Genomic DNA, 23,047 nt, shown 5'->3' with positions numbered 1-23,047 from the left:
TTAACAGAATACTAATTACTCATGTAGCTTCAAGGAAAAATTGTCTCTAAGCATTAAATGGGTCTTGTCTGCAATACCACACTTGCAATGTAAAGTGTGACCTGGAATTCCAAGTTTGGCTTTGTACCCAAAACATACACGGTGCCAACATTTTGTGCTTCATGTTTTGGAAGTGTATATCTTTTTCATGTTTAGCAAAAAACAGTAATGGTCTTACTGACTAGTAATTGTTTCTGGAGCATTACAGTTAGAAAACTGCAGTGCATTTCAGAATTGCTTCATGTGGTTTATTTAAGAATGAGAACAAAATAACGTGTCCTTAGAAACGGTTGGTGCTAAAGTTCACTTATTGTTCTCATCCCTGCTAGCGTTACACAGGTAGGTACAAAAAGCTACTTAGGTGCCAATGAATGCGCCTGCAACACTGCTTTGAAAATGTTCTTATTTAACCCTTTATTGACCTCAAATCAGAGCCTGCTGTGATAGAAGTTCTCACAATGTGGTAGAAGCTGGCAGTGCCCTCTGGGTCCATCAGGCCCACACCCCCACTCCATCAGGGACACCAGAGCAGGGGCCCAGGCCCACATCCAGGCAGCTGCTGAAGGTCTCTGAGGAGCAGAGCCCACACACAGCCTCTGAGCAGCCTGTGCCAGCACTCCTGGTGTTTAAATACAGTTTGTTGTATTTCAGTGCTTCATCTTGCCCTAAGCACCATTGTAAGAAGTTTGTCTGTCACTTTAACTCTCCCCCATCAGATGTATACATGTTGATGAGATCCTCCTCAGTCTTCCTTTCTCCAGACTGAAAGGGCACAGCTTCCAGCCTCTCTCATAGAGGAGAATCTCCAGACCCTTTATCATCTCTGTTGGGCGTTCTTTAGTGTGTCCAGATCTCTCTTGTACTGGGGGGCCAGAACTGGACCCAGCTCTCCAGATGCAGCTTCACCAGTGCTGAGTAGAGGGGAAGGATGAGCTGTCTTGACCTGCTGGCAATGCTCTTCCAAATGCAGCCCAGGAAACTGTTGGCCTCCTTGCTGTGAGGATACAGTGCTGAGTTACATTCAACTTAGTGTTTACCAGAGCCCACAGATCTGTTTTCTGCCATGGGGCTTTCCAGACATTTGGCCACCAACATATATTGGGGATAGGGTTTTTTCCTGTGTGGCACAGGATTCTGCACTGTTCTTTGAACATCGACAGTAAACATGGTAAGGAATCAGTAATAGGTGACATCTATGACACTGATTGCAATGCAGTTTTCTCAATGTTCCATGAAAAAAAGCTGATAAGAATACATTTTGTATGTAAAATATTTGTGTGAGATATTGTGCTTTCTCAGAAAATGGAAATAGGACTTCATAGAATGCTGTCCAAGCAAAAAACAAAAACCAACAACCACCCTGTTTTTTGTGATGCTGGCAATGTGGGATGCCTGAGAAGTCTTAATGAATACATGATCACTACCAGCATAAGTTTTCTTTTTAGATGGGCAATAAATATTTTCATGAAAGATGTGATTTTGGATGGAATTGAAACTGCTTGAGTTATCTAGCTCCTCTGAGCAATAAATTAGGAGTTATTCCACACTTGCACTAATTGACTGCAGGGTCATCACGGTGCTCAATAGCAAAATTATTAATGTCTATTAAAATCTTTCATCTCCGTTAAGGCATCTGACTGTCTCAAGCACTTTGCACAACTCTTATCAACCAACATCTTTTAATTCCTTTATGAAATTAAGCTTCTGTTAGAAATGGGAAGCTTACCTCTGAGCTGAATCCAAAATTGATATGTTAGATAAATGTGCATTAAAGTTTGGTTTTTTTTTCCTTTTCTTCTCCAGGAAACTTTTAATTAGAAAACCCTGGGCATTCTCTGTTGCAATTAAGTTCTATCCAGCTGTCACCAATACCGTCTGAAAGGCTCAGATTATTTAGCTGGCTTTTAACTGTGTTACTGAAATTGGAATATGTGTTCATTTCAGAGCTGATCTTGAGGGGAGAAAAGTCCATTTCCTTTGATTTGTCGGGACTTTATAAAGCTTAGTATCACTTTGCTGCAGAAATCCAGAAGGCTTTGTACCTTTCAAAGAGCAGAACACAATGCAATGTATTTGGTACTGTCCAGCTTGCAGATGGCGGTGATGTGAGCTTGCTCAGCGTGCGTTGTGGGGATGGCTCAGCTGCAAATTGGAGAGAAAATCTGGCCGTTCATGTTAGCTCTTGCTCTGTCCTTATATCTCTCTGCAGGTGAAAAAGATATGTGTCCTTAACTGTTCAGCTTTTTGTGATCCCTGCCTCAGTCTACACAGAACTGGCTCTCTTCATAGAGCTGTTGGACATGAGAGGGAGCACTGTATAGGAGCTGCACAACCTGCCTTGCTTGGGTCATGTGCCATGGCCTCTGAGGGGAAAAGCCTGTCTTCTCATCGTGTGCAGGCACCTAGTGAGGAAGTCCAGCACTGCCTTAGTGTGCAAGAATGTCAGTGAGCAGAGGAAAGCTGCATTGCCCAGCTAAGGTTTCACATCTGAATGGCCACACCTTGTTTTTAGCATTCAGTTCTCAGCTGAACTGCTTCCTGCATGCGTGGAATACAGTAAGAACTCTGAACCACAAAGCTTAGCTGGCCTTTGGGCTTCATATGTCCCAGAATTCAGAGCCAAGAACAGCTGGTGGTAAAGGAAGGCTATAGAGCCCATAAGCATACGACTGTGCTTGGCTCTTCAGAAGAGCCAACAGTAAGTATGGGTGCTGCAAAGCAAGATTCATGACACATACCTGCTTAGTGAATCAAATAAAAGAGGTTAGAGAGAGGGCCAGGGCTTTTCTCTGTGTTCCTAGCCCAAGCAAGGAAAGTGCTGATTCCATCTGAAACCCATTTCCAGCAGGCTGAATTGAGGAGAATGCTGCTAGGGGAGCAAAGTGCTGGTGACCCTGGGACAAAGTGCGAGGCTGCAGGCTAACCAGGAAGGACCAGCTCTGGCAGAGCAAGGTCTGAGGGACCTGCTGAGGGGTGTGAGGAGGCTGCAAGGTTTCTTTGTGGAGAAGGGCTGCCTGTGTGACATTAGCTGCTGCTTTTCCTGGTGGAGACATTGCTCTGTGCTCTGTCAAGCTCAGCTGTGTGTGTCATTAGAAACAAATAGAGAAGCCTAAGCAGATCAAAAGGGATCGCTCAGTCACCATGGCAACCGTGAGTTCACTGATGGATTTAGTTCTGCTCACACTGTTTGAATCTCCATGCCCTCATCGTAGGGATGGTTTATAGAGACAACAAGGAAAGTGTGGGGATGGTTTAGCTGACTTTATTCCAAGTCCATCTTTTTCCAGGGGGCTGAAGTTAGACAGGTACACCAAACATTGGGCCAAGGGAATTGTCTTTTAACAGCTCTGTTTTAAAAGCTGAAAGTTGCCGACAGCTAAGGGGACTTGATACTCCTAGGCTGATTTTCATGTGTTTTAGTTTGAGTTACTTCCCTCTCAGTAATAAGGTCAAAGTAAAACTGATGAAAATTTGTTTTCCTTTTCCGTGGTAGAAAGCTGGAACCTTTTCCACTGAAGTAATGGTGTGAATGGCTGCCTGCAAGTGAGATACATGTATTTCAGCATCAGGCTAATAGCAACATATTTATCCTCGGGAAAATATTTGATTTTGCTATTTATTGATTGTATTTTTTAGGTGCTGCTAAATCCAGTCCAGCTTCTAAACCGGGATCAACACCTTCTCGCCCATCTTCAGCAAAAAAGGCTGCACCGAGCAGCGCAGCATCCAAATCAGATAAAGATTTGGAAACTCAAGTCATACAGCTCAGCGAACAGGTAAATTTACTTGAGGCATAAAATTAGATGCATTCATTGTCACAGACAGGCATGAAATCTGATATTGCCCTCTGCTGAATGATATCCTCCAGAATTATGAAGGGAGAAAAGATTTAAATAGCCCAGCTGGGAAGAAAAAGAGATTTATTGTTAAAAATAGCATTTACCAGAGATGGCTGGTATCGTGCCAGTACGTTTGAAAGGAAGTCTTAGGAATGCCAGGTGAGTCTTGCTGAAGTATGAGAGTTTTATTACAGATGGTTTTATTAATTAGGTTTTGAAATGTATCTTTTATTTCAGTTGGATGGGAAAAAGCCCAACAATGTCTTTGTTCTTCTGTATTACAGATTTGAAATAAATCATTTTAATGTGTTGTGCAGAAAACAAGCCTGTTTATATTAGCAGGGTTAGAGAATTGCGGCTGAACCAAGACTAGCTCATTGCACTCTGCTTTCTGGAATGAAAACATTCGGGAGGAAATGTGCCTTTCTCGTTTAAAAATGAGTCTACCTTTATGAAAATGCTGAGTATATAGTGTTCTGCAACATAATAAAATGCCAGAATTTCAATAAATACCCGCGTCTGGCTCAAGACCATGCTGTTGATGATGTCAAGGCCACTTGTATAAATGAGACTTGACTGCTGTATTTGTCAGGGGAATACAGAAAGGAAAAGTCTCATATTTTACAGCAAGAGCTGCCTGGCAGCTGCATACAGAAAGTCATTATTCTGGATTAAGTATAATTTTCCACAATTAAGGTCATTTCAGTTTCAGACTTTCATTGACCTCAACAACAGAGACCTTGGTTTGTTTGGGCACCGACTGCAAATTCCTTGTTACTCTTATGTGCCAGAGGTGGTGATGGACAGCCACATACCGAACACGACGTACTGTAGATTGTGTATAATTCTGAGCAGCAGCAAGCACAGCAGAGCTCACCAGCCTTCCAGGGTCGTTGCTGTAGCAGAAATGTTCTTAAATGTTGCACAAATAATGAATGTATACACTTCTGATAGAATCGGAACCTTTTGTTATGTCATTTTAAGCGGAGTTTGAACGTCATTTAAGTGTGGCTTAAACCGTGACATTTGTATGTAGAAGTCAGAAGGTGTTCACTTCAGCAGGAAGAGTCACTTTGGATATGAGCAAGATAAAAATATTTGATCTTTACTAAGATGCAAACAGGCAGTCACTATCACATCCTCTGCTAATGTATTCCTAGCAGCTTCCACCTGTGAAAACCTTCAGCTTTATATACATACACCCCTGAGGAAAATTAATGATTTCCTCCATCACAAAAAATAAATCCTAAAGATTTTGAAAGTTGGTGTTTTACAAGCTCATTTTTGAGAGACCTTTTCTAGATAGAATCATCTGGGAGCCTTTTTTTTTCTTTCTTTCTTTTTTCTTAATGCTGGCAGTACTTGATATCTCATTTGCCACTAATGATTACTTATGCACCCCAGGCAAATAACATGAGCCAAAAAAGCTCTGCTGCAAGCCACTTTGAGCCAGGCTTTTCTTATCCCAGTATGAACATGTTGGAAGAGCCAAATTGCCCATTTTTCCCCCACCCTCCAGCAGCCAGGCGAGGTATGGGCGGGAGCCAATTGTACTTTGCTGTCTTGATAGAAAACATTGTTGAATGGCATCTGCAGTTATCACAGCCTTGTCTGGCTGTTAACAGACTTAATTTCAGCCCTTTCACAAATGGCAGCTGAGGGAGATTCTGACATTAAACTTCTGTGCAACTTACAGTGGAAAAGTTTAAGTACGAACGTCCATAAGCTATATTTTACCATAGGATTACTTGATGATCTATTTGCAATGATTGTAAGCCATGCATAACATTTGCTGGTTTAATGGCTCTCAACAATCTTAAAGTCTCTCTTAAAATGGCCATAGCTATTGCCTTGGCCTGTGCCAGTAAATTAAACACTTTCAAGGCATGTCACCGTGCACTGGAGTTTGATTATCTGTAGCATTAAAATGCTAAATGGTCCCTGCTGTGCTTTAGGTCTGCGCCAACTAGCACTCTCCCAAAGGGTTTCTGAGTGCAGCTGAGGAGAAAACACAGACCAGGAACATTACATTATGTGCGGAAAAGGGACCTTTACATATGGAGAGTGGTCCCAGAACAGTTAACTGGATACTAGCATAGACATAATATCTGAAGACAGCACTGTCTTGGCTGCGTGTTTACAGCAGGTGCTTAATCTTCAGCCTGGATATGCAGCCCTATGAGCGTTCATACCACAGAGGAAAGAGCAGTTAGTAAGAGCCACTGCTTTGCACACATTAACTGGATTGCAGGGGTACTTCTGGTCCGGACACCGCACGTGGGAGTGAACATCTGCTGTTCCTCCTACAGGATAAGCCTCTTGGCATCTTAATACAAGGAAACACTAGCATGCAGATGTGCTAATTGTCTGAAGGAGTGCAAAGTAATGCATCACAGACATGTAGATGATATGCAAGTGAAGGAAAGTGTATTTGCTTTGGTTATAACAACATTTACTGAATGTTGCAGATAATTTGCTGTGTGCGTATTTTTTATGCCTTAATGATTCTGTTTCTCAAAATGGTGTGTACGTGGTGCAGTGAAGACAGGAAACTGCCTTCATGGTAAATAGCTTAGAAGGTGAAGCTGCCTGTGTTGTTAGCTGCAGATATTTCAGCAGAGGCTGGTGGTTTTGCAGCACAGAGCAGGAGATCTGGCAGTGGTTAGGTTCTTGTTCTGTCTGGATGCTGGAGCTGCTCTCAAGGAATGCATTGCTACATTGCTGCAGATCTACAAGACATCTTAAAAATGAGGAAGACCCCACGTTTAAGTAGGATACACATCCATAGACCAAACTGTTGTAAACTTTTGATCTATTTTGCTATCTATACTTACCCGTGACTAAATGGTTATTTTTAAAGTGACCAGTCACTGTATCACTGATAGATTCAAACTACCAAGGGAAGAGTTTGGTGTCAAGCTCAGGTGGCTGCTGAGAGATGGATTCATATGTGGATGAGATGCTCCGAGATCGTGCCCTGGCAGCAGGTCTGTTCTGCTGTCTGACACCTCTGGGAGTGCAGTCAGAGGTCAGAAGAAGGCATTGCCAGCTCAGCAGTTATGGAAAGATGAACTGCTAGGATTTAGAGGGCTGTCAAAGCAGTGCGTGAGCTCCCTTGGTGTTCTTACCGGCAAAGGGAATCAATCAGCTTGCAGTGGATCTGGCAGCAGGAAACTTTCTATTAAACTGTATCTGTTCACTCAAATGTCATCTTGATGCAAGTAAATTTATGTAGCATACTTCCTTTAGAAAACTCATTTGTGTAATTGCAGGGCTTAAAATCTGGATGCTAATTTGGCAGTAATTTGGACATGATTGGGGTCAGAGTGTTTACTGTAGGCAGCTTCATCCCTGATTATTTCCATTGGTTGACACAGTGCTGTCTTCCAAATTTGAGAGCCACTTGCACATGTTACACTGATCGTCTGTACCACTTTGGATAGTAATTCATGCTTTGCTGCCACAAAATTATTCTTTTTAATATATATATATATATATATATGTCTGTGTGTACATATATGTATGTATAAAAATATATTGTGACATCTGTCTTGGTTTATATGAAGCCTAATCCTTAATAGCTGGGTTACCCATAAATTATTTGCAGCAGACTTAGCAGTGAAATAAAAACCAACAGCATAATCCAAAGACTCTTGTGTGCAAGGAAAGACTGACATTTAAGAGAATTTGTTGATAGTGACAGCACATGGACAAGACCAGAAAATCCATGGTGCAACCTGGTCACCACAGCAGCCTCGGGGTTCTGAGATGCAGATTCTGTGGTGGTTCAGCAGGTCAGGAGGCAGCAAAGAGGTGAGAAAACAACATGGCAGTACTTGCAGCTGAAAGACCGTTTACTTCTCAACTAGTCCATTTCCCTTTGTGAGCTTTTCTGCTGGACCTGTGTGTTTTCAGGGAAGGAGATATGGTAGGTTTTCTATTAATCCAGTATTTATATATAATCCAGAATTCCAGTGCTGAATGTTTCATTAATTACCATTACATGACGTCTCTGGCAGCTTTGCTAGAAGCAGTGCTTTAAGTAGCGCTGACTCCTGAGCTGCCACTTCAGGTTTCAATTTGCAAGAGCGCTGAGAAAACTGACCTCTAAGGATCCAAGGTTAAGATGTATCCAGGAGGTGTGACACAGTGTCCTGATTTGCTGTTTATTCTTTGTTGTGTTGCACTTCAAAAACAGCGGAATTCACTTTAAGCTATAAAATCAAATATGTATTTAAGGTGATGGTCAGCATGTGCAATTGTGTACTTTTAGGCTGAGTTGTTTTGTCTGCAGCATGCCTCACAACTGATGCATCACGTACTGGTTTATGTGCAGGTACATTCATTAAAACTTGCACTTGAAGGAGTGGAGAAGGAAAGGGATTTCTACTTTGGCAAATTAAGGGAGATTGAACTTCTCTGCCAAGAACACGGGGGAGAGAATAATGACCTTGTCCATCGGCTAATGGAAGTCCTCTATGCTTCAGAAGAACACGTAAGTTCAAATTTAATGTGTATTTTATTGAGATAAGACAGCCTCATTCCATTAAAAAATATTGGCACAGTGTTGAGTGATATTCAATATGTAGGTCAGCAGAGCTGTAAGAGCAAGGCTTTCTATGCATCCTCCCCCAAAAGGAAGCTTGCGTTTACAAACAACAGACTTTTCAGCTTGGGGATAGATTCAGGAGGCCAGCTTGCTTTTTGCTGCTTTGGTGTAGGTTTTGTATTCTATTTTACCACAAGTTAATCTTGAAGGGGAGTGTGTATGTCACAATTGTAAATTGATTTCATGTGGTCCTGAACCTTAGTTCTGTTTCGGTCCTACCTTTCTGCATGAAGTCTTTCACTCAGTGTTCTTTAAGGTGTTGAAGACTGAAAAGCAGAGAAATTCTCATAGAGGTGCTGATTGCTGTGTACGGCTGTGAACTTTCTCTCTCCCATGTGGCATTGTTGCAGTAGGCACCGTGCAGGTTGCCAAGTGCATAATTATATCTGCAGAGGTAATGCTCCTTAGCATTTTTTATCCTGTTGCTATAGGCAAAATTCTTCAGGATGCAAACGCAGTAATCCCCTATTACCAAAACTGCAGAAATGTATTGTCTACAAGATTAAACAAGAATCTGACTGCATTTTAGGCATAACACTGTAGACACTGAACAAAGCAAGGAGCTGTAAAGGATACTGGTTAAATTCCTCAGATACACTGAGGGATAATGATTCGATGGAGATTTAGCTGAACTGCTCCCATTCATGCTAACTAAATCCCTGTATGTGCTGCTCTGACAATTGACCTCTCCAGTCTCCTGTGAACAGTAGCTTTGGCTCCAGAGCACATAAGCATCAGCCTAATCTCTCTCCAGCCCTGTGGCACTGTAGTCTTTCTTACATCTGTTCCCAGAAAGCTGCTGCATTCAGCCGACTCAAAATTTTATATCAGAAGTAGTGCTGAAGCTGCTGCTAACTCGTATGCTTTTCTAAACAGACTAATAGAGAACTAGTGAATGCTGGGTGCAAGAGGGTCACAAGGCTGACACCCAAAGGGGCCGCCGCTCAGATTAGAGGTGACAGGGGAAAGAGGATTTGTTCAGTGGTGTGGGACGAGTGATGGAGAGGCAAAGGAGGAGGAAAGCATTATTTTCACAGAAGTAAACAATCGGACACATTTGCCAGGCTCGTGATAACAGGCTGAAAGAATTACATACAGTGGTCAGAGAAAATGTCTTCTGGATTCAGGAACAGTGATTTATTTATAAAGCAAAGCCAGAAAAGTCCCTCCTCCCCCCATACCCCTGCCACATCTGTCTTAGTTGGCTTAAATAGGAAGCGATTCCCAGCCAAGAAATGCATTTGTTACTTTTCTCACTGCAGTTTTCCCTACTGGCAGAACACATTACAAAATGTCCTACTTCAGCCCACATCTCGGTGCTTTATCTGCTTCCTCCCTCCAACCCTTTCTCTGTTGAAAGCACCATCAGTGCCTGCACATGAGCTACACATAGCAGCTGTGCTTATATCTAGAATGCATATCCACTTGGAGACCGTGGATGTCACTCCAGAAGTCCTCATCTCCCAGGGAAGAATGCAGAGGCCATTCCCCACTCAATTTTTTCTGCCTTTCAGTGGGAGGATTCATCTTCTTTTCTTCTGGGCTACATTTCTCCTCCTCACTATTGTAGGTGGACTGTAATGCACCCTCGTGCTTTAGCACTGAGAACCAAAGATTTTGTTTTCTTGCTGATGCACACTTCTTGCTCTTGTGCTCTGCTATGTCTCACCAGCCTGCTTTGCCTATCAGTTCTGTTTTTTTCTTTCTGTGTAATGAAGTTGTTCCAGTTTAAATTCTCTCACAGCATTTTGAGAGTTAATCCCTTGGTAACAGCAGTTTGGATTTCCCAAGCCCCAGATGGGAAATAGCCCCAATTCCCAACACATAGACAATGACAGCATTTCTGATTTCTTGCTAATAAATTCATGTAGATCATCTTGGATTGTTGCTTTTGTTCCAGGATCACTGACAGTTATAAATGCTGCAGTGCCCATCATATTTTTCTTTTAGGAAGGGGATGTGAGGTAATGCAGCTCACACACACTACACAAATCATACCTGACCAGAGCCTCGTGCTGGAATATCATGGCTAACTTTGAATTTGTAGCTCCAATAAGCATTTGATAGTAATCTCAAACTGTTCCTTCCTGGCTGTAATTTGACAGACGTTTATTGTATTTATAGTGATCGTGTCCTGTTTTTTACACCAGCTGCTCTTATTCTGAAGGGAAAAGTCTCTCTGTATTTTGTGTTATGGTTATTTTAATCCTCATAAAAGATAAAAGATGTTGGGACAGCACTTAAAGTGCTCAGGTCTCCCAGTAGCTCACAGATCCCTCCTGGGAGTTGTAGGCTGAATTCCTTATAGATGAACTCAGAGTGCAATAAAAAGTTTAGTTCCTACAAAAAGCATTCTCCACAAGTTTAATTATTGTAGTTTTGCACTGAAGTGATTTTTATCAGGTTCATCTTACATTTTTTTCATTACTTTTTTAGATATTCCAAATCCCTGCATAGTTTCAAGTAGGTGTCTTTGTAATCTTTTGTTTAATGCAATAAAGACTAAGCTTTTGAGACTCTTTTCCCCCTTTATTTGTGTGGGGTTTTGAGTTTTACAGCACAATTATCAATCCACATGGGCTCCTCGTCTTTGAAAGATTCTTCCTCTTCTTCCTGTATGCTTCTGTTCTAACTTCATTGTCCATCTTTGCTTGTGAGAGAGAGATGTTGTGACTGCTAGTATCGTTTACATTGGTCTGGCCAATCAGTCTGTAATCTTCTGTAATTTTCAAATACAGATTGCTGATTTGTAGTCTTTCTGTTTCTTTGTTTAAAAATTCTTTTTAAAAAATCAAAATAGATCAAGAATAGTGTTTGAAAAGGATAGGTTTGGATATTGTGGGAAGTGGCCTCTAGCATTTGTGCTGTGACTACTTGTATACAAGATGGAGGTCTTGGATAGTACGTGGAGCATTTGGTAGTCTGGTTTTACAGCTTCTGTCTGAAGAGCTGGGAGAGGCCTTGTGTGTCATTATGAAAGCCAGACCATATAGGCCTTGGTGTAAAGTGAACGCACTGCTGCGTTTGCTTTCCTTGATAGGCTGTTGTGGCTCAGTTCATGCAGAAGCTGGGTGGGTTTTTGCTCTTCGGTCTGTCTGTTGCACAGCTCACATTTTCAAACCAGTAGCTTAAAATTCCATTGGTTTTGTGACTTTCTGCTCCAGCAGGCTGTACGTCTGCTATTGCTGCTTTTGGGCAAGGCACTCACCCCTGTAGCAGCTGGTTTTCATCGACCGCAGCTCCTCCATCTGAGGGCACACCTGAAGAGTTCAAGGCACATGAACTGAGAGGTCAAAAGCAAGCATCTTTTGTAACGGGAGGCAGAGATGGCCATGGCCTTGTGATCTGAGTCAGAAATAAATGCTCTAAATAGACCTTCCACTGCTTTCCTTATTAGGGGATGCTATTCAAGGAGATTCCACAGTCCCAAGGTAATTGTGCATAGTGACTCTTGTCTTTCCCATTTCATGTATTTATACAAGCTGTGCATACTGAAAAGCACGTGTCCAATTCTCAGAACTTCTGTGGTGATCACGTAAGATTTACCGTTTCCATCAAAGGTAACCCTGGAAAGAGAGGAGCCACCGCTCTCCTTCAGAGCTGTGGAGTACGTTCCCAAGCCGTTTCCTATGGCTAGTGACTGTGCCAGTTCTGCATGGAAGGAGAGCACACAGATGACCTGTAACACCTGCCTGAATATGCTTTCTATTTGGTATCTCATAAGAGCTGTGTATGCGGAGCCTATTGAAGAGGTACATAACAGAGCAGCCCATAGCTTTAGGGTTAACCAGGCCTCAGCTTTCTTACCCTGTAATGCAGGATCATGTTCCCACAGCTGTCAGCTTCTGCCCACAAAGCTCCTGTGCTCCAGAAGCCTTGCACTCTTCCAACCCATTGGAGAGGATGTGGTTCTTAGATGCTATGCATGAAGACATTCTGACTTGAGGTACCACATGTAATAAGGGCGTTGTTCCCCCCAGGGGGCCGTAAGACACTAAAGTGCAATTGTACTGATCAACATCTACCATCTAACATATCTAACATATCTAGCATCTATTGGACATCTACCTCAAAATAGCACCTGAGTGGTAGAAAGCTCGCTTCCAATCGAAATGTGGCTGTTTCTGCATGTAGTAAACAGGTGAATATTTCAATTTTTTTCCGCATTTCTATCAGCAAATGTTGGAGACCTTATTCACCTGTTCTTTTAAAAACAGACATATTTTGCTGCCAGAAGGGAAGTACTTTCTTGTTGCATAAGCTACTTTGAACTGTTCTGGGAACATTCACACGGGGCCTCTCTTTCCTTTCAGTTTTGGCCTCAGTTTGTAGACCTTAACAATATCAATCTCTTACAATCTGTTGTCCAAACCTCTTGCTTCTAATGAGAAGCACCAGGCGCCGGGCAAGTTCTGCAGAGGTATCGTGTTGGCTGTGGTGCGTTTTGAATGGCAGCTCAGGGTTCTGGAGCAGCACTGTCCTTAGAAACTGTCTTCAGCTGAGCTCTGCCAGTGCAAGACAGGGAGTAGATGTGTCAGATCTGCTCAGTGAACGGCGCTGTGGAAAGATGAAAATCCACCCAGGAGAAGCTTTAGGGGAGTGCAGAGACAGCGCTGTAAGCAGCAGCCTGCCTTTCTGAGTGCTGGAACATCTAGGTCAACTCAAGATAACAGGTCTGGCTGTAAATTGGAATTCGTGTAAAACCTGCATCCTCAGCAGTGGAGATTCAGCATTCCTCTTAGTCTCTCAGATCAGGGATTGAGCGGCACAGCTCTAGAAGATAGTAGGTATAATTACCATTTGCAAGAGGGAGCTGTTTGTCAAACATCGCCTGCCTATAGCAGTAGCTTCTGGAAGTCAATGAATGCCGGACTGAAATTCCTTTCAAAGAAAATGCATTCGTAATAAGAAAATCTTTGGCTATATTTTCTGCATATTATTAAAAATTATGTTTTCAGTAGCCTTTGGACTCTGGTCTATACTAACATAGACATATCGCTTTGGGAAAGTGATGTTTGATCTGAAAAATGAGGCTGGATTTAATTTTTAAAGCAAACGATAGCAGAAGTGTCTTGTCTGTTTTTGTGATAAGAGCCTGGAGTGAAGATTGTGTGAGAACTGTAGCAGGCAGGTTCAGAAATCCTTGGAGAGACAAAATGGGAGGACACTGGGAAGCTATGGTACATGGAGCCCCTCGTGACCCACTTATTTATGGTGTTGCCTTGCTGGAGCAGATAACACCGTAGTGCTGAAAACTGACATTTTTCTGGGGATCTATCAGTGCTGCACGCACGCTGGTTAAAAACAAAGTAAATGCATTTTATTGTAATATCATGAGACGCTGTATTTCTGAGGCAACAGTTCTGTCTGTCTTTATGTTGATGTGCAGGACCTTAAGTGCTAGAGAAACAATGAACAGTCAAGAAAACAAGCCAACATGGACTTACCTGATTACTCCATCAACTTTTTTAACTCCACATGAGTTTTGTGCCACTGCTCACACTCCATAGGCTGCAGCAACAGATTTCAGCAAACAGAATGTATTTAAGACCAATTAAATAGAAAGTAGTGCAAGAGAGCTATGGAAAGTTTCATTTGTACCATGGCTCAGCTTTATGTTACCTGGGAGTTAGCATTTATGTCAGTTTTGTGTCTTAATTTAGTTTAATGTTAATATATCAAGCGTGTCATTTGCTTTTAAGCAGCTGTACAGATACAGCCTCGTGAAAGGACAAATAGAAAAGCTGGGTGCAGGCAGGGAGGTGAGATGGAACCAGTTCAAGGGCATTGAAGCAAATTGGGGGCAACCTTGCAATTGTCAGCTACTGCTGTCTGCTCATTGGAAGGAAAATTAAAAGTTGAGCTTGAGGCTAAGTTGAACTCAGAGGGGGAGGAGATGATGACATGCTTCTGCTGAAGGATGTTTTGGGGTGTTTTTCTGCCCACAGGAGAGCCACACAGAGGAGCATGAAGGCGAAGAGCAGGTCCACGAACAGCCCCAGCAGCAGGAGGAGTACTGATTCACGCAGCGTCTCTGACAATTTTCATTTTGTGTGAGAACTTTCTTCTGGAGAATGGAACATGTGTGGCCTCAAACTTGAAATCAGTTCACTCCCAGTCTGCCATTAACATTTATGTACCATAGTGAGTGCCAGCCAACCACTGCATTCTGTACCCATACTTTGCCAAGATGCGTTTGCAGAAGTCTTCTTTCAGTGTATCCTCCCGAGAGGCTGTAGGGCTACATCACCTACTGTACATCACTGCAACTTTACCACTTGGCTGCTTGAGATTTGTTCTGCTCTTTAAGAAAATATATATATTTATTTTTTTTTTCTTTTTGTCTTAAGTATGATACACTTGTAACTTGTTCTAACATATTTATATTGGCATTTTGTGTGGCAAGAAGTACCGTACCACTAGCTGTGTCTCTCACTTTTGTGGTGCTTTGGCATTTTCTTGTACGTCTGCCCTGAGGCATAAATTTGGTCAAACAATTGGAATAAAGGGATACAGTGGAAGTCATGTTCAAGCCATAACGATGAGATGTGTTGTGGAGGAAAATGCTCGTGTTGCTCACGTTTGTTCCTTTCCTGCCTTTACCAAATGGGAGGCAAGGCATCTGTTTCACTAGGAGAGATTTAAAACCTTGTGTTAGAAAGCTGCATGGTATGTTTTTTGGCTTAATTCTGGAGGACAGACATCCACTTAAGTTCTTCAAAACCCTCCCAGTTTCTTGACTAGTCAATAGACATTTCCTAGCTTTTCTTCCTTCCTGAGGAACTCTGTCCCAGCCTGCAGCTGCAGCTCCGCCTCCACAGGGCACAGTGCAGACAGAGGTGCAGAAATCTCCTTGACACAAGTGTAGCTGCAGGACAACATCTCTGCCATCACACTTGGCTCCGCACCCTCAGAAGAGGACAAAGTAGGGCAACTGTTTCCTTCCGCTCTGCTGCCCCGACACAAGCATGGATGAGGAAACCAACCACAGAACCAGCCCTGAAAACCTCCCAACCCCCTAGAAGTGGTGATGAGCGCCTTGTGGGTGCCGAGGCTGCTTCTGAAGCAAGAAGAGGAGTCAAGGAGTCCTCCTTGAGGTGGTGTGCCCATCCAACTGGCCAAGGGCACTGTGCTTGGCTGAGTCCTCCAGTGAAGCCAGCATGCTGCACAAATGCATCAAACCTGGAGGTGCCTGTGGTGAGAGTGCTCCCTTCCAGAGCGGTCTCTGCTACCCTGTTCTAAAGGATGGTATTTTATCAACAGAAATATCTTGAAGTGTACAAAGCATTCCTTGTTTTTATTGTGGAACTGTGCATTCTGGTTGCTCTGAATATTTTATGCTTGGTATTCTTGGCCTCTCACTTAATTTTCTGAATTCCAAATTGTTCCTCTTGTTAAGCAGGTACCTGGGAGTCCCAGCTCAGTCTGCAGTCATTGAAAAGTTCAAAAGCCCATAAAACCTTAGGTCTAAAGCTAACCTAACCTCAAGCTCAGGTTCCCAGCTGATGCTTCCACAGAAAGGGTTTTAATGAATCAGCCCCCCAACACACACACACACACACAGACATACACACAGACACACACACACACACACAGACACACACACACACACACACACACACAGACATACACACAGACACACACACACACACACACACACACACACACACACTCGCATGCGGCTTTCTATTCCCAAGAAATCTTTTGCAGCTAAGTGGCTCTGAGTGAAATGTGACAACGCTGCTGTTGTGCTGCGCCGCAGGCAATATATAGAATACTGCTAGACATTAGAACAGGTATTTCAGTTCCCTTGATCACTCCCCCTGCCCCGCAGAAGAGTTTTGGACCATCCGGATTGAGGGTTTCCTGGCTGTGCCTCCAGCACCAGCCCGGTGACACCAAAAGTGCTGCAACCAACAACAGGGCAGTGCTTCCCTTCCTGATTTTGATTGGGTACAAGTAAGATCTGGTGTATAAGAATGCGTATTTTCCAAAGGAATTATTTCCGGGAATCACCACAGATGGGGGAATTGTCATTTTCATTGTATTTGTGTTTATTAGAACATATGTACTTATTACAATTGTCATTGTAATAAACAGTAGTTCTTCATAACGCTGTTGAACTGAGGAGCGGTTGTCCTTTAACCCGGAGGGGATTTTGGATGGGGAGCACACAGTTTGGGACCAGGCATCAATTTGGTTTTGCCAGCCCTGGTCTCTGATGGCCACAGTTCATCCTGCTAGCGGTAAAGCAGGGCCACGGGGAGCGCTCCAAGACTTCCTTCTGAAGGTATCCAACCCAAGGCAGTTGGGTTGCTGAGCTCCTGGTGTCTCACATCCAGGCTGCTGACTTCTCTCTCTTTGGGGCACATATAAAGAACAGCGGCGACAGCAAGCCAAGGTTTGTGTCGGGCAGGTTCCATCTCTGCTTTTTTGGGCCTGAGGAGCACGGGGCTCCCACTGCCGTGTCTGGGGAAGTGAGGGAGGCAGGCAGCCGTGGCAGGGCTGCACCTGCTTGGCGCTGGGAGCCGCTGTGCTGAGTGGAGAGCCGTGCTCTGAGCAGGAGAGAGTCTTCCTCCTGCCACCCCGTGAGTAACCCATCAATCTGTTATGGTTTTAATAGGCGTCTCTAATGACCTTTACTAAATAGCACACCGTAAAGCTTCGGTTATATATTAAATGTAAACTGAAAGGAATGTAAACATATGTATTGTTAATTATAAATAGATAAGTAATGACATAATAGATTTTAAAAGTCTTATTCAGATGTATCGGGCGTTTCACATTATCCACAAACTGTCGCATGGTAGAGTAGATTTTTGTCTGAATATGTGAATAACTTGACTTGCGTTTATCTTTTTACATATTTAATAAAAAAAATATATGTTAAAATCTGTCCAGTTCTAGAGGCTAAAATAATCCTTTTCTCTTTTTCAAAACATTTACTTGCTTCATGACTGACTGCACAGGGGGGCAGGAGGGAAGAGAGCTGCTTTAAAAAATTAACTTCACTTATTCTGTGTGTGCAAATAGTACCTATGCATGCACATACATGTGTATACCTATGTACATGTAAACAGCACTCTTTTTTATGCCAGATTTCCAACTTTTGCGTATTTAATCTCATGTAGTATTACTTTGTTTTAATGCAGCAAAAGCAAAACTTGAGGGATGCAAGAGTGGGGTACTGGTGAGGCTGCACCATGAGAACTGTGTTCAGTTTTGGGCCTCTCACTACAAGAAAGACATCGAGGCCCTGGAGTGTGTCCAGAGAAGGGCAGCGAAGCTGTGATGGATCTGGAGCACAAGTCTGATGGGGGGAGCTGGGATTGTGCAGTCTGTAGAAGAGGAGGCTCAGGGGAGACCTTATTGATCTCTGCAATGACCTTAAAGGAGAGGTGGGGGTAACTAGTGATAGGATGAGAGGTGATGGCCTTAAGCTGTGCTAGAGGACGTTCTGGTTGGATATCTGGAGGAATTTATTAGAGCAGTGAGGCAGTGGCTCAGGCTCCCCAGGGAGGTGGTGCAGTCACCATCCCTGGAGGTGATCATGAACCGTGTGGATGTGGCACTGAGGGATGTGGTTAGTGGGCATGGTGGGGGTGGGCTGGTGGTTAATCCAGGTGGTCTTAGAGGGTTTGTCCAACCTCCATGATTCTGTGGAAGGCAATGATTCTGTACAGCAAAGGCACCGAAGCACCCCGTGCACTTCAAGTATTCAGGGATGAATCTGCTGCGCCATACCTAAAAGCCGCCTAGTTTAGATTGCAAGACCACTTGTGAAGAAGAGGGGAAAACTTTATTGCAGTTCTCAGGACTGAGCTTTGGCAGCGCATGCAGTGGTGCTGCAGTGGTTCTGCTGACTTGCAGGGGTGTGAGCTGGGGGTGGACATCTCTGTGCTGTGGGTTGAAGCCACCTGGGTGTGTGCCACCACCATAGGGTCAGACTGAGCCCTCCAGATACAACCAGGCTGGGCTGACCCTCTGCCCAACCCCACTTTGGGAGGGTTCTGGCAGAGGGGAGCTCGGCACTCCAGCCTGTGGAGCAGAGACAATGAAATCACCTTTCATAGCCCACTGGGGATATGTGTGTCTTTGGGCCTGTTCCAATGTGCAACAGCACAAAAAGGAGGTAATGTGTTTTCCAGTTCAAATAGCTGAAAACTTTTAGACAATTGCATTGTTCTTCAACTAGACTCTGGTCATCCTCATGCCATTACCTGACATGGCAGAAATAAATCTGGGACCATACTGCTGTATGAACAGAGCATTTTTATTCTCGTTGTACTGCTTACCATCTCTGATGGTTAACAATTCAATATGTACACTGTGCATTGCATTATCTCTGCTTATACTTGTCTTCACATAGACTGTAGTGACAAATTACTTTAAAAAGGAAAAAAGTGCTCAATTTCCTTTTAAATTGATGTTATACTTAAGAATGAGACAAGTGCAGGCAGCTGTGACAGTTCAAGTTTTATAATTTCATCAATGTAATATTTCAAAATACTCCAGTGCATCGAATTGTGTCAATTCTGTGACAATTATTTCCAGTTATTTTATAATTTAAGTGCAAGATAGAAGGAAAATGAAAACCTGTCCACAGAGTTCTCCAGTCCTATCACTTTCAGCCCAGGCATATTTTTGGGTTCTGTATTCACGTTCTTTTCTTGTCAGGTCTTCCTCCAGACATTTTTGATGGATGTGTTAAAAATATTGAAATAGGTGAGACTTATACAATGATGAATCTTGAATCTGAATCAATGAGATCGCTGGGTGCACACCTGCCTCAGGCTCGTAGTTCCCCTTCAAACACAGCATGCACGGGACTGTTAGTAGCATCCTTCATTAAGCAGCCATCAGCTTGGCTCTGAGAGAGACCTCGGGCACCTGGGGAGCAGTTCTGTGGAGCCTCATGCTCCCAGGGCAGGAATGGGACAGCCTGTAGCAGGGAGGGAGACTGGAAGCTGCTGCTCCTCACTTGCTGATGATCAGCCTCCTCCCCTGCTTTGTGAAGGGGGAAAGGCAACCGCAGGCTCGTCCCCAGTGCGCGGGTTATGATGAAGCTAATGTTCAGCGACTCGCTAACTTCTGCCCTGCTTCTGGTGGCTGAGAGTTCCCTGTTGGGCACACGTGCTGATCAGTCACCCCAATCCCTGCAAGAGATGTAATAAAGTGCTCCCCTTGGGGCAAGTGGGCAGGTAGTTTGGTTAGAGCTGCAAGGCCACAGGGCCCTTTGGCGAGGGCAGCATAGGCAGAGATGGAACTCAGATTCCTGCACCTTCCTCCAAGGCACACAGAAAACCCCTGCAGATTATGGATGAAGTGAGCAGTTTACATCTGCATGCAAACGGTGATACTAAAAAGCAAAAAAACTCTTCTCAATTCTTGTCTTGTTTGCTGTTCTTTCCATCATCTAAAACCACAAGAATTCGGATCAAGAACAGAAGCAAATAATCACTTGCTTAGCATTTTGCATCGAGAGATGGGGCTTAAAAATGCTTGGAACATGGCTCATTTTTCATTGCTTGTTTTGAATGCTGCATGCTGAGTCGGCCTATCAGCAAGCAGTGAAATATGAGCATCTTTGCTGACTACATTTATCCTCAGCTGGTTACTTCTGTAGGGCACGCCGTTTGCTGCTACTGCAGTACCAAGAGCGCACTGGTTTCTGCATAGAACAGAAGCATAAAGGCAAGTTCCTTGGGTATGGAGCCCATGTTTTTGACAGATGCGGGTCAGCTGAGTCTCACCCTACTGCTGGAGAGGAGGAAGATATGGTGTGCCCATAACTTTCTGATCTCATTCTCTTCACGCATTCAGATAAGGTGAAGAAAAGCCTGGGTGTACGTAAGCCCTTCAGGAGGCTGCATGGAAGAAATGAGTTGTGAGGAAACAGATATGGGAACGGCAGCAGGCCCAGATGTCTGAGTGGGAAGGATGCACTGGGTGGGTCTGCACTGTGGGGTCCCACTGGTGGACAGAGCAGGCAGAGTTACAAAACATGGTGGGTCCCACATGACCCAGCATGGCAGTACCCAGGGCTTGGGGCACAGGGGCAAGGAGGAGGAAGACCAGTGCTTCACAGTAGAGATATGGCATTAGTGAAGAGAGTAAATACTGGCAGCAGAACAACCTGGTAAACGCCTCTGCAGGCCAGGAATTTTCCTTTAAGATGAAGCATTGTTGTCAAGGAGTTCGAGTATCTGGGCTATTCTGTTCTTTGGTTGCTCTAATCAGATTCATTCCACTACTGATCACATCAAAAAGCTGGAAATCTTATGTGAAGTGTCACAGTCCAATCACAGTGCAGGTGTTCACTCTTGGACACGTTTCTTCAGGGAAAAGATGTAAATGTTGAAGTGTTCGCTCAGCTGCCTCCCCTAAAGACAAACCAAAGATCAGCTCAGCACATGCTCTGCAGTTCAGCACCTCTCCTCTCATGATCACAGTGGGAAGCACTCAACCCCGGTGTTTCTGGAGCCCTGCAGGTGCTTGGAGACCCTCAGGTGTTTGAGCAAGAGGGCTGTGGGAAGTTAAATTGCTACAGATCAGATTCCCAGCTGGCATACATCATGGCAGAGCTGGACCCGACCATTCAGTAGTGGATTTTGACCAGTTAACCGCATTCTGCTCTTCACAGAGTATCCCACAGTGGTGCTTGGATAAAGTCTGCTACAGTGACAATATCTGCTGGTAACAGAGCCTCTTTCATAGCCAGGAGGAAAAATCCTGGTGTCCCAACAGCATGTCTTAAATAAAAGAATGCTGAGCAAATCCCTTTTAAATTAGGTCTTTGCCATGTAAGATGTCTTATCTGGATGTGGATGTGAACCCCCATTAAGACACTTTCCTAAGGATTATTTGACAATGCTATTTAGGAAAAAAAAAGGGCATTAACTGAGAAAAAATGGATTACAGCAGTAATTCAGATGCCAATAAATGACAAAATTGATATCTAGCAGACACAGAAATGTGCTGGGAAGACTGAATTAACTGGAAAACCATTTAGGTCTTCAGCTTAAGAGGTGCTAATAGAAGGCTGTGAAAAAATGAGAAATTCGACCAGCTGTTTTGCTTGTGGATTCAAAGCAAAGTTGACCGCCTTACTGTAAGAATGTGACACATCTTACCTCCCCCTTTACCTTCCTGCTTTTTTCACTCAAGTAACCTCAGGAGGAGAAAGAGCGAAGATGAGAGGCCATCCACGCCCCATTGATGAGCTACATGCAACACGTGAGGAAGCCATAGCTTAACACTCGGACTCCAGGACAGCACCCCACCCAGACAACACACAAGCCCCCTCCAGAAGCCCCTCACCCACGCAGAGCACACAGCTCCCCCCGGCCCCTTACCACACAGATGCCGTAGTGCACGTGTGCGGCCGTGAGCAGCGCTGTGAATGCACCCAGCACGGCTTCCTCTGCCTGACCCAGCAGCCCTGAGATGGCTGCGTAGACCACCAGTGCCAAGGGAAACAGGAACCAGTGCAGCAGCTCCGGCTGTGTGCTGCTCATCTGGCAGATGATGACTTTGCACTGTGGGAAGAAAGGCAGATGCGTGAGAAGTGCTGGGGCAGCCGGCTCGCTCCTAACAGCCTTCATCCATTTTTTCTTCAGGTTGCTTTCGATGGGGAAAAATAGGCTAGACCTCAAAATGGAGCCTGTTTCTGCAAAGGAAACTGCTATCGACGGCCTTTGTGCCTTGTTGTCTGTGATTCTTTAAGGACTTTATTACAGGTAATTTAAAATATACACTTCTTTCAAGGAGGCAATGTTTTGACATGCTACACTTTATGAGCTGAAGCCTGCTTTCGCAAAAGGGGAGTTTGTTTGACACTCTGTGCTTTCACACAGCCTAATAAAGTTGTAATCCCAAATCAAATTGCCACCACTTAATCACTGGGAGAGCACAGTGGTATTCTAATCTCATGGCACATGGCACGGAGAGATATATTCTGGTTTGCCGTGCGTAAGGGAGAGGAAGTAATAGGCCTCTTCTGAATGCTGTTTTTCTGTTCTAGCACTCCTTCCTGTACCACATCAACCCCCTGAGCAGCATCGCTTCCCTGTCTCAGTTATGGCAATGGGCTCTCTCTGGGATGGAGCTGGGGCCTTAGGAAAGGGATCCCACCCAGAATGGCAGAAAAAAATGGATACATTCAGCTGAAAGCAGTTAGCTTCATTTTACTGAGACCTTGAACGGTCATGAGATCAAGATCACATTTATACAGTTAAATACTCAAGTGTTTTATCTGTTTGAGCCTCCTTAGGATTTTTTGTCTCATGTACAACATTCCCTTTTGAATTTTAGGAAAGTTTTATCCATTTAAGCTTCATTCAGAATTTGAATATTGTTAAAAACAGATGTTATGCATCCTGAAAATACTGAAAAAAATAAAAAACCTTTCCCTGTGCAGTGCTTGAAATCCCATAAGAGCAGCAGTAGCAGTCTGAATGAAATCTAACGATAGGGAAAAAATAATGGCATGAAGAATGTCCAAAAATGAAAACCTTTCAATAATGCAATGTGTGTCTGTACGTATTGTAAACTTATTTGC

General features: G+C 43.8%; 2 protein-coding genes across 5 annotated transcripts in view; one reads left to right on the top strand and one right to left on the bottom strand.

Annotated features, from left to right (window-relative positions):
• Window positions 1–14,507, top strand: part of MAPRE2 (microtubule associated protein RP/EB family member 2) — a gene marked incomplete at both ends in the record, with an annotated part of 86,865 nt that extends 72,358 nt beyond the window's left edge. For all 4 annotated transcript variants that reach the window (XM_079533366.1, XM_079533367.1, XM_079533368.1 and 1 more), the window contains 3 exons: window positions 3,676–3,815; window positions 8,215–8,373; window positions 14,436–14,507. In XM_079533366.1, the coding sequence (XP_079389492.1) occupies window positions 3,676–3,815; window positions 8,215–8,373; window positions 14,436–14,507 (371 nt within the window). The remainder of the gene's footprint in view (window positions 1–3,675; window positions 3,816–8,214; window positions 8,374–14,435) is intronic.
• Window positions 14,508–20,804: 6,297 nt separating this feature from the next.
• The window catches only part of LOC306944752 (ethanolaminephosphotransferase 1-like), a gene marked incomplete at both ends in the record, with an annotated part of 46,088 nt that continues 43,845 nt past the window's right edge, over window positions 20,805–23,047 (bottom strand). The window contains 2 exons of the mRNA XM_079533349.1: window positions 20,805–20,870; window positions 21,843–22,025. Of these exons, the coding sequence (XP_079389475.1) occupies window positions 20,805–20,870; window positions 21,843–22,025 (249 nt within the window). The remainder of the gene's footprint in view (window positions 20,871–21,842; window positions 22,026–23,047) is intronic.

This window comes from Tetrao urogallus (assembly GCF_951394365.1).
Source record: "Tetrao urogallus genome assembly, chromosome: 3".
In the NCBI taxonomy this organism is placed as follows: Eukaryota; Metazoa; Chordata; class Aves; order Galliformes; family Phasianidae; genus Tetrao; species Tetrao urogallus.
Note: the sequence above shows the minus strand (reverse complement) of the source record. Positions and strands in the feature narration are given on the sequence as shown.